The sequence below is a fragment of the Eleginops maclovinus genome, chromosome 12, assembly GCF_036324505.1.
Source record: "Eleginops maclovinus isolate JMC-PN-2008 ecotype Puerto Natales chromosome 12, JC_Emac_rtc_rv5, whole genome shotgun sequence".
Classification (NCBI taxonomy): domain Eukaryota; kingdom Metazoa; phylum Chordata; class Actinopteri; order Perciformes; family Eleginopidae; genus Eleginops; species Eleginops maclovinus.
In genome coordinates, this window is record NC_086360.1 from 9199258 (window position 1) to 9211416 (window position 12159).

Consider the following 12159-nt stretch of genomic DNA (forward strand, 5'->3'; position numbering starts at 1 on the left):
CTTGAAATAAAAATGTATTACAAATCTTTATGCTCTCAATAGTAAACATCACATCTTCTAAGCGTGTTTGAGAAATATTTGTTAAAAAAAGACTGTTAAAACTTGAATATGATTTGATTTCTAGGCATTTTATGTAATTGACAGGCCTCTCAGCACATCACAGTAGTTGCAGTTTTTAAAATTGAACTTGTAGATTTTTATGTCATTTGTGACATAATATAGATCCACATTCATGCTTTTAAGCGACACAAGTGCTTTTAATCGTCTTAACTGGCGATAAAACATAATCACTAAAAAAGGGGTTTAACATTTCCCCCACATCTTCTCTTCATTGTCAATTGTGGCCACCAAAGTGCAAACCATGCATTCCCTTGCTTGTACCATGTACTGTATTTGTACGTGTGTGTGTTTCGCAGGAGATGAGCCCGGGTGAGGTGACCCTTGAGGGCCTGCTGGAGTTGAGCGAGGAGCAGGTGTGTGAGCTGCTGCAGAAGTTTGGTGCCAACGAAGAGGAGTGCGCCCGACTCAACGCCTCCCTGTCCTGCCTCAGAAAGGCCCACCAGCTTGGTGAGGGTCCACCCAGAAAAACACTCACAGATAAACTCACAGATACACACATTACCATAAACAGTTCTGATTTTAACTAGCCAGTTACCACTAGACTCTGAAAAATTACATTCTTTACTTAATTGTGCTTTTTTAGTACATTTCTAACTTGTTATTATCTGTTATGTACAAGCCTACAAGGAATTACAGTGGGAGAAGACTATTCCCCCCCAGCAAATCTTTTTTGGCAATTGTCAATATCCAGTAAGGGCCTGCATGTTTTATTTGTTACCTAGGGGCGAGCAATAACAACAAATACTTCTACCATGGTATTTGTCATTTTAGATAACATGATAGTTCTGCAAACTCAATTCAAAAGGTGTTTAAGATACAATAAACCTACAATGCTCTCATTACATTTTTATTTGGATCTCCTGAAACAAACAAATACAACTATCAATCATGAGAAAACTAAAGTTCAAAACAAAAGACTAAGGACAATTATCTCAGCTTTAACAGGTTTTAAGGTTAACAGGAAATAATCTGGAACATGACTTCGTGCAATAAAAAGAGCGGACAAAAAGATACATTATTGGTGCAGGGTAGTACACTGAAGTAGGGACACGTGTGAGAATTGAGAATCAGCTGCTACAGAGCAACTTATTTTTGTAAAAAGTATTTTCTGTAGCATTTCCTTCTTCTGTTACAGTAAAGAGCGAGGGAAAGAATGAGGGGGGAGAGAATGATGTGCAACAATGGTACTTAAATACTGTACATCAAAGGAATAATATGATCTGAAATACTTAAGACCAATGGAATGTTTTTAGTAATGTAAACAAATATTTACAATTTATAGTAAGCCAGCACACACAAAGACTATTCTCAACAATTACCTCATTAACCCGCTTTAAATATGTGTACACATAAAATGTGTAAGATGTAGAATGTAATTTGGGTTAAAACATTATGATGCTGTAAGTACAGGAACCGAGATATTAGTGGCACACGTTTTTTCTTTATTATGAAACCACAGAACCAAACGTCCCTGACTTTCAAACATAGTGGCTATACACGTGTTCACATGCCTCAGTAATTAGATGTATAACTACAACGCAGTATAACAATACAACACACATTCAGTGTACACATACCTATAAATAGGAAAACCAGAGACCATTTTGCAGTGGTTTCTTCATTTTTTCCAGAGCTGTACTGTATATTTAAATAAACATAATATATATGCGCATGTGTAAATAAATGTTATATTTGTGTTCATATTTGTTGTCAAGAAGGTAGTCCAGTATGCAGTAGGCCGCAGTGTAAGATTATCCCTAACAGTGACAGGGATGACAAACCAGTTATGAAGAATATAATGCGTAATAAAAATCAATATAAACTAATTATATTTAAATGTAATTACATTATTTGTGATGATTGTGATAGAAACAGAAAGCCACACATTAATGTCTGCCCATATGACATTGATCATCGGTGAGATGATTAGTACATTTCAGTGATATATTGTTTGTGTCAATGATGCAGGTATTTATCGTTATAAATAAAGCTTTATTAGGAATATAGACCCTACATCAACATACAAATGAACACTTTTGTAATATGTGAAGGTTATAGTTTATTGGTTAAATACACAATTGCTGACATAATCTTTGAATTCTTTATGCCCTTTCAAAAACCATTGTTTATATTTAAATATGGCTTGTTTTATAGACTATATAAAGAAGATTTGAATTACAAGAGGTATACTTTGTAATTCCAATAGTGTTATTTATTTTTATGATGTTTAAAAAAAGACAAAAATGTTAGGTATGTAACAAAAAAACAACCTCATTCCTGATCTCAGTCAGAGAACTCCTTATTTAACTCACCTGTTATGAACTTTAAATCCATCACAACCTCCACATTTTTAAGATTGTCATGATTTATAATATACTAGTCGTCCTGCTGTGGTGTTTTTCCAATGCCAGTCCTAGAGTGAAGTATTTCATACACAGTGTGTGCAGTACTGTCTGTGTTTCTGTAGGTGGCACTGTTCAGTCACAGAGGATCAGTTACACTCTTTAAATAATGTGAACCCTTACTTGTGTGCCAGACAATTATTTCTGTGAGGTAAGACACCACCTGTTGAGAGCAACAGCTTTCATGTCATGCAATTGTGAAATATGAAGCAATATGAATCAATAGTTTAATAATAATAAATGTTCAAACTGAACCGTTTTTCCTTTACAGTAGGTTTTTAATATAATGTATCATCTTGTATTCCTTTTTATATATTTTATTTTCACCACAAAGTATTGGACAACATACTCTGATATTTGTGTGAGCACAAGAACCTAACACATAGCCTAAATCTGATCACATAAATTCACCCAAATTTAACCTGAGCAGACCTCATCGACGTTAAAACCGAACTAAATATTGGTTATAACATCAAAAACATTTATGTTTGTAGAAGTTTGAAACTCACAACACAGAAGCTATTATTTATTGCTGCGTTTAATGTTTCTAGAGCATAATGTACTTTAAATCTGACCCCTTCAGCTTTGCGGGTCCTTTCATTATATCTGTTTGAATATAAAACTTCACATTTATTCTGTAAAACACAACTGAATGAAACTCCATAATGTGCCAGCAAAAGCATCCACCTTACACATGATACAACAACAATCAACCATAAATGTGCCTTTATGGATGTCCATGTGCACATATTGAAGAAATAAAGTGTTTTGTAGCAGTAGAGGTTAAAAAAATGCTGTCCACAAGAGAGCATATTAAAGTGCTAGTAAAAGAGTAGAGTAAATGCCTGCATTTATACAACACATTCTATCCAAAGTGCTTTACAAATTGGCTTGCTTTCATTCACATACAAAACATGGATGGCAGTAAGCTACCAAACAAACAAACGCTGGTCTGACCATCATGAGTAAACGGTAGTTCAGTGGCCTACTCATGAAGATTTTGTCATGTTGTTAGGAGGAGCTGGGGATTGAACTGCTGACCCTTTTCTTAGTGAGGACCCCCTCCTGAGTAAAATATGTACGAATGATTGTATTGCTTTGATAAGAACACGTATGTTGGATTGGTTGAACTGCTTTATCAGGTCAGGTGATATTTGACACTAAGCGATTGGTAAGGACCCAAAAATAAGGCATTTTCACTCTTATTCTTTTGCTTTAAGCAACTTTATAAAATTGCCCATCTAACAATATCCGATTTTTCCATAATGTTTAATAGGTCTGCACAATTAATGCACATTTTTTATAATCGCAATATAGACTAGTGCAAGGAAGCCTAATATTTGTTTATGGTCAAATATGTGTTAAAAAAACCTATTTTGAATAAAGTATTGTCGAGCTGCAGAGATATACCAGAATTAACAAAACATGTTTCTTTAGTTACATTTTTTATGATAATGACAGTTATTATGCAAAAATGGTCAATTCCTCCAAATTCCTTTGATTGGCTATTGATTTCCGTAATTTTATAGCCCATCAAAATAAATTACAATTTGTAATTGTTACTTAATCATGCAGAACTAGTTCTAAATAATCAATATAAAGAAGGGCTCCGAGTATTTATTTTATTTGTTTGGCTTTCACAAACTGTCTGTGCCACAGGTGGATTTCTCTGCTTCATGTTTGCACACCAGGTGGCGCTACAGGTCACTCTGTGTTCTCAGTCTGTTAGGTCAAAGCCTGTGCAATGATACAAATGAACCAGAAGGGGGCAATAGAACATCACCCTAACTGGCTCCTTGTGTTTAGTAACAACCTCTTGTAAACCCGTTTGATAACATATCTGTTTCTCCTCGACACCCACTCAAACAGACACATGCACAATCACACGCACACATACACACACTCGCACACGCTCTGTTCTGTAACAGATGTCCTTTCAGACGGAAAGCTCTGATGAATAATTAAGCAAATTAATTTGATGAGTAGTTTTTATTCTATGTGCCCTTAACCAAAATGTGCTTTATTAAAAGAATGTTTCATTAGAGGAGTTGGCAATCCTTTAAAGCTTTTGTATTTGTTTTTTTCCCCTGTTTGTAATTACAGCACTGCCCTGAAAAACAGGCTCTTTGTGATTCTGCAGGTCCACAGCTGCTCTCTGTAATGGTTTGTCAGACTGCTGGAGTTGTTCGCCACCTGTGGGCTGCTCTAACTTCCTTAATTTCTGTCTCATTGACCTGATTGGGGACAGAGGCGGATTTTATCCAGAAAGACAGATAGGCGGCTCCTGGCAGGGTCTGTCAGGGAGTCCCAGCCGCTTATGCCTCAGTCCAGCTGGGTTCAGAGCAGTCTAGGCTTCAGGCGTCATTGGAGACCAGCTCTCTTTTGTCACTGTCTTAGACTTTGGCTGTTCACACTGAATCTAAAAATGTTCAGTCGTGATTCTTTTCCCTTTTGCACCTGCTGTAGATATTTCCTTTTTATGAGATCAGTGTGATATCTTATAATGTAATATTTTGACGTGTTCTTGACCTGATGCTCCATTGCAACAATGCCAATAATTATGCTCCTTCACACCTAATTGCATAAAGTGGCTTTGACAATCGCTGCCTACTACAACTATAGCACCAACTTCTAAGCAGCTGCTGCTAACTGTCTGTTTTTCCTGTTGCCCTCTCCCCACCAGTCTGAAAAAAGAGGAACACAGTGTGAGATGTGAGCATGCATAAATTGCTGGACAATATTGACAGCTTTCCAGCTATCTCACAGTTCTGTCAGTGTTTATAAAAGACTGATTGTGTCTTAGAATCAACATATTACTGCCGTCAGTTAAGTTGCAAGTATAAAAGATCTTGGAAACGGGGCCATGATAAAATATCAAATATCTGGTCCGCCCAAGTTTTTTCTGGAGCGTTCAGCTGCATCGTACATTTTTCACTGGATGTAGATATCTATCACATGACGTAGACATTAAAATGGAGAATACATCTCATTACTTCTACCTTGCACTTTGAGGAGAGAGGAGGCTTCTGAAGGAGAACAGAGCGAGAAAATACCGTATGAGGGGTGACGTATAAAGACCACACCTGCAAATATGACACACAGCTGTGCAGCACGTCTTGAGTTACTGACGTTGATGAAGACTTGACGCTATTGAACCAATGATTTCTCATCTGGAATCTTCGGTTCCTGCATCCTCGCCTCTTGCCCTTGCTTCATCCTCTCACATCCTTGCCGGGAGGAGATACAAAACAAGGAAATCAAGGAGACAAATAATGAAACCACCCAAACGGTTGGATGTGAATGGCCTTCTTAATCTTTGTCTGCCCTGAACTCATTGTGGATGGCACTTGACCCCCTCTATCTTGATGCACCCTATGATTTCGATCTTGGTGTTCACAGAAAGCTAATGTTGTCTGTTCATTTTCCTTGCAGTTCAGCTGTGTTACTTACACCATGATTTTGATCTTTACTTGCATTGGTTGATAGGAGAGCAGCATTGTCATGTATTAATGGATGGATCCATTAAACGTTGAACAGTTTAATTAAAAAGACACATGGGTTATTTCCCCCATGTATGACCACCTGTTATTTCATGACCAAGGATCCATGTGTTGGTTACAATAGGCAAACTCTATTCACTGGAAAACACCATGTGATTTGGTGGAGAAACCTAGTATTAAAGTTTCTTTTGTCGAACGTAATGATATATAAAGCTTTATAGCTTAAGAAACTGCAATAAAACAATCTGCTCTCCTTCAAAATTTGCCATGAAGGTCTGGGCTATGTTTATCCTTTTCTGTTTCATTTATTCACAGTATACTTTTTCTCCTTCTCTTTCCTGTCTTACTGCTTACTGTTTGTCAATCTATTTTCTGCCTCTTTTCTTTGTCCATTGTCTCAACACTACTCCCCTCCCCTCACTCCCCCTCTCCCTCAGAGGCAGGGTCTGGTCACAAAAGAGCCACTAATGGGCTCTCTTAAGGGTTTGGGGCTGGATACGTGTGAATGCAACACCACCAGCAGCGCACAGAGCGGTGATAAGCACGTTGATCTGAGAGAAATAGTACAGGCTGCGCGGTAAAGTTATTCATATTCTTACCCAGATGGAGTTCGGAGATGAAAATATGTCACTGCTTCACAACATCCCCTTATTTGCACATCTGTGTGAGTGCACAGTTGGTGGGATTGTGCGAGTATGTGTGTTACAACATGTATATATGCAAAAATAGAGGAAGAGCATGTTTTTTTAAACGGCATTGCAGACCCTGTGATCACATGTAGCTCTTACACACTGCTAAGCAAGAAGCAGAGGATGTTCTTACATCTTGGACGTTGTTGCAAAAGTACAGATATTTTCAACCATCATGAATGAAAGAAAAGGATTTACAGATTGTATGGCACATGTTTTCCTTTCAAAAGGAAAATATGTTGATCCAGTTTATGAGTCATCAGGAATTATCTCAAAATTGGCAGACAATGACATTCATATACTTTGCAATCTTGGCAGGTTGTACTGTAGGCGACATCACATAGCCAGAAGAGAACATAATATGTGAATGTATGGTGCTCTGTGGTGTAATGGCGGAGGAAGGAAACTAATGCTAAGTTAATAGAATTTTTCACTACAGGCTCTTGGGATTGCAGTCCACGAGTTGCAATGAGGATGAGTCATACAATTTGAAGGCAGCCGGTCGGTCCTTTGTGCCGCAATATACACACATTATTCAGCCCGCCCCTCTAGACAAGTCCTCGCACGCTCTCACAGACAAACATTTTCACATGGACTATTTTTGAAATATGAGTTTGTCTGTTGATCGGGCTAATAGTGTTTATCTTTTCTTAGCATGATAGGTTTCCTCTCTGACTTAACATCTGTAATCTTTGATGGCTTGAAAAAAAAAAGAAAAGTCCCCATGCTCGGTCTTAAGACGGCTTCACAAACACCTAATTGGCTTCAAATGCCATCAGCAAGAAAAAGGAGACGAAGAAAGGCAGAAGAGAGGGAGGGACAGAATATGCGAGAGAGGAGGTCGAAGGAGGGGAAAGTGAAGGAGGCATGCGGGGGAAAAGGCATGTGGAATAACATGAGAGAAAATGAGGGTGAGAAAGAGCCATGGACAACAGGAGGTGAAGAAGAAAATGTTGTCATGTCGAGAAGAAAAAGAGTAGATGAAACAGGGGAAAGAAAAAAGGACCAGAAGAAGCATTGACCGATCCCCCATCTTCCTGAACACCCCTTGGTGATCCTTATTGGCTGTTATCTAATTAGCAGACTTTGAGTCCCACTGACTACACTGCGAGAATGTCCATGAAACCTCAACTTAAAAGAGTCAAGATTCAATAGAGACACTTCATATATTGAATGCAGCGACTGCCCTTTTCACCAAATCCTGTTTACAGTGGCAGTCAAATAAACCAGCCACTGTCCCGGTGGCATTTTACTGCCATTTAGCCCAAAGAAGCAATACATTGAGAGGTAATTAGTCCAATTATGAGGCTGTTATCTGCCTTTCTCAAAGCCACACCGCAAGTTAAGATTGCCACAATAATGGTGTTGGGGTGTGCCATTTGCATTAATCACTGCAGAGGAGAAGCTAAATGCTTCAGGTGCATTGTTCTGTTCGACAGTGCATGTGGAAATGTGGTATTATTCAGGAGGAGCGAGAGAATAGAAGATTGATGATTATGTGTTTCTGAAAAAATCCTATCAATGCTCTGCATGAAAAGTAACTTCAAAAACTGTCTCTCTAACAAGCACAAGCCACGCAAATTAACTCAAATCACGGGTTAAGCTCTGTCTGTGTTCCTCATCTCGTTTGGCAGCCAGTTTTTTTGGATTGCCTGAGGCTTCGACTTAGGTGAGATCATGTGAGACAAGAAATTCATTAGTTGAGTCTTGTCACTTATTTTGCGCAAGCAGTTGCTAAGATACTAGTGCGTTTGATGAATTGACTCATTAATTGAAGCAACAGTTTTATGAATGTGATTCAAGTTCAATGGTTCACTTGCAGAGGCATTTCACTTTGGTATCAGCTTGATAAGAACTGTCAAAAGCGTGAGGCAAGTGAGGCGGTCTCCTGCAAGAATATAATTAAAGAAGGGAAGCACATCATTTGGATTTATGGTGATTGGTCCACACTTCCCAAAACTATCTGGTTTGATTTTGCAAGGTGCTGATTTTCAAATGGATCGGTCAAATTGGCTAATGTGTCAGGTAAAACGTACCTCCGGACCCGACTAAAGCAACCAGCTTTACGTTGACTCTCATCTGACTTGACCACCTTACTAAGGCTAGGCAGCATGAAAGGTGCGCAAAGTTAACAGTAAAATATAACGTTTCCACATTAAAATATCAAATAAAAACTAGACCTATGAGTTTTAACATTTTGTTGAGTTGTGTACCGGAGTTTTCCTAACACATTCCAACAAATTTCAAACATTCAAATATTTGTAGTCATTGAATGTCTAGCTTTTAGTTTTTTTAAGAAACTTTAATCTGCAGTTTCACAGCGTCTTCAGAAACACAGATTTCTTTTAAGAGATTCTCTTCTATTAGTTTAAATGAAACAGTTTTATTCAGCGTGTTTACCAATTTTACTCACCATGTCCATTTGTTGTATAGATGAGGAGAATATTAAAATAATTTATGACTCTTTGTAAAACAAAAAAAAGATCTGGATCTTAAGTAATCAGAGAAATGATTGAGCAAAGTTTAGTGACAGCTCTACTCGCACCCCCCTCCTGTAAAATTGCTGATTATATATGTGAAGCTGCTTTATTCTGCATTTTTTGTGTTTGTATCACTGAGTTTGTTTGTTTTAGAGAATAGGATAATATTATTCCTGTGAAAAACCTCCTGAATGATGAACAAGGAATGCTTGAGACGGCACAGACAGCAATGGACGCCACACAACTCGGCCCTTTCACTATTGGATAGAAAAAGCGACCCTTTGATTGAAAATTTAAGGGAAACTAAAACTTCCCCTATAGAACAGATCCATTTTATCATCGTCGGAGGTGAGAACTCTTCACTGGCCATTGATTAGTTTCAGTCGCTCACTGGGTCAAGCTGGACTTTGACATTTCTGAGTGGCTGGTTATGGCTTTTCCTGCTAATAAAAAGAGGCTCGATTAAGCATCACCCGCTCACATTGGTGGACGAGCAGTCTGTTGAGCCCACTCGCCCTTCCTGGAACTTGACTTCTGAAGGGGTTTTTAGGGTTGAGATGTGGGCCTCTTAATGTGGGTTCAGGCACCTGTGTGAGTGTGGTACTCACACCGCCACACTAAGTACAGAGTGGCAGCTACAGCTTCACTCGAGAGACCCTACTGAGTAATATCCAAGGCTCGAGCTAAGGTAGTCAACAGGACGTATGTTCCAGATCAATCTTTGCAAATGTGAGGTTTATTTCTGGAAAATAAGTCAATATAAATTATTAATAATACAACATGTCTTCAAACACAAGTTCTATGTAAAAAAAAAAAGATTTTAAATGTTCCAGCGGCATCTGTTTAAAAGTTTTGCTTTCTTTCAGTATTTGATGAGCATAACCTCTGGTAACTTTTTTTTTGGGGGTCTTTAATAAGGATTGTAATAACCCCCTGTCAATATGACTTAAGTAGGCGTATATTTAAAAAGAGAATAGTGGGACCCTTGAAAATCCATATTATGTCCCTTGTTTCTCTTCCCAGAACTCGTCGTTCCTTGCGGCCTCTTCTTCATAACATTACAGAATAGGAAAGGCTGCAGGCTTTTTTTTTCATCAAGTTTAGCAATTCCATCGGGACCTTTTATGGGAGATATTTTCCGCGTCTCATTTGATGTTGCTGGTTTTATATTGTGTTTGAAGCTTGTGTTTTTGATGCTTATAGTTCCTTGGAGACAATGTCGCGGGGAAGAAAAACTAATGACACAAAAATATGTAGTTTTGTTGACAACAATTTGCATTAAATGTTGCTTTGTGGTCAAAAGCAGTTTTTGAAGACTGTGAGGTAAATGTTGCTCAGAGTCATATATGAGTTACTGCATAGCTGAGATCAATTCCAGCTACATAGTTTTGTTTTGCTGAACAGCCTTTTGGCTATACATAACTGCAGATGGAAAGAAAAGTAGGATGTTGCAGACTATTTCAGCTGTGTCTCTGCCAGATCAATAAACACATTTTTTTCCCCGTTTTTTTCTGAAGAACAACTTGAGGAGGATAAATTGCACAGTAATGGAGGTAAAGTATTGTCATCTGAGCTCAAAAACACTCATTTTGGCTGCTCACCTTCATTTATTTTGCCTCTGCTGCTCTCTCTTTCTCATTCAACAGAAAGTTTAGTTTGGGTAGAAGTCGACTTGGTGGTGTGACTCATACAGCTTTGACCTGTTCTGTTTTGGTGCACTCCTCCATTTTTCTCACCCTCTTGCTTCATTCATTCATGCTTAATCTGCTCCACATCAGCATATTTGAACACCACAGCACTACTAATGCGATCACATCAGATAGCTGCTGAGTTAATTCTTCATTACCCAAATTGAGCACATTTGCTGGTCGTAAATGTTTGCCTGCCGTCAGGATAACTCTTACTGCTGCAATCAAGAAGTAGAGCTAATTGATGATTCAGTTTTAAGTGCATGTCAATAACCACTTCAGTTTAACAACACCATATTAAGCAAAAAATATTCAATACCCTAATTGGTATCAAGACATGCAGATATTTGATGATTATTTATATGGCTAAGTTTTGACCCAATGACACAATGGAGATAAACTGAGTGCCAGAAACTAATGTTAGAATTTAACAGCAACATATTTTTTCATCCGGACCTATTCTTCAGAAAAAAGCATTTCAATTATAGTATTGATGTCTGTGTGCTATCTGGAGTACTTATGTTTCTATATATGTTGCTGTTATTTCAGATGGTATTTAAAAAAATGTTCACCATCAACACAAACATTTTTATTTCTCAATTGTTTTAGATAGGAGATCTTAAAAACAGACATAAAAATGTTGGTCAAAATAAATCAAAAGTGTTTGCTATTTGTTAAAAAACTACATTTTAATAAAAAATGAACTTGTTGTTATTTGGTTTGTCACAACCAGGTGTTTTGTGGATGTTGAATCTGTGTCTTCTTCCAACAGGGAGCCAGGTGAAGCAGGACTGGTCCATCCAGTGGCCCACCTCTGAATCGGGAAAAGAAAACACTCCAGTGTGCCAACCAGAGGTCAGTCAGTGGATCCGGTTCCAGCTCTCCCAGAGCCCCAAAGTCCAGTCCAAGTACAACCAGCACATGTGCCACAGCCCCCAGGCCCTGGCCCCACCTTTATATGCCGATCGACTGACTGTCGACAGCCCAGCCACGGGGCTCTTCCCTCCTTTGGACTTTGGTCATCGCTCCCTGCCACCGTCTCCCCGCCAGAGGCATTTTGGCCACACGCCTCCTCGGACTCCCTTGGTGGTCAACACCATGACCCCGCCTGGCACTCCCCCAATGCGGCGAAGGAACAAAGTGAAGGCCCCAGGCACCCCACCTCCACCGAGCCGCAAACTCATCCATCTGCTGCCGGGCTTCACCGCACTGCACCGCAGCAAATCCCATGAGTTCCAGCTGGGGAACCGCCTGGATGACACACAGACACCAAAGTAAGT

General features: G+C 38.9%; 1 protein-coding gene across 3 annotated transcripts in view; it reads left to right on the forward strand.

The window, feature by feature from the left end:
* ksr2 (kinase suppressor of ras 2) overlaps positions 1-12159 on the forward strand; it is an 86987-nt gene that overhangs the window by 12223 nt on the left and 62605 nt on the right. For 2 of the 3 annotated variants that reach the window (XM_063896266.1, XM_063896265.1), the window contains exons 3-5: positions 417-567; positions 10709-10744; positions 11652-12153. In XM_063896266.1, coding sequence (XP_063752336.1) covers positions 417-567; positions 10709-10744; positions 11652-12153 — 689 coding nt within the window. The remainder of the gene's footprint in view (positions 1-416; positions 568-10708; positions 10745-11651; positions 12154-12159) is intronic. The other variant, XM_063896267.1, reaches the window with a different exon arrangement.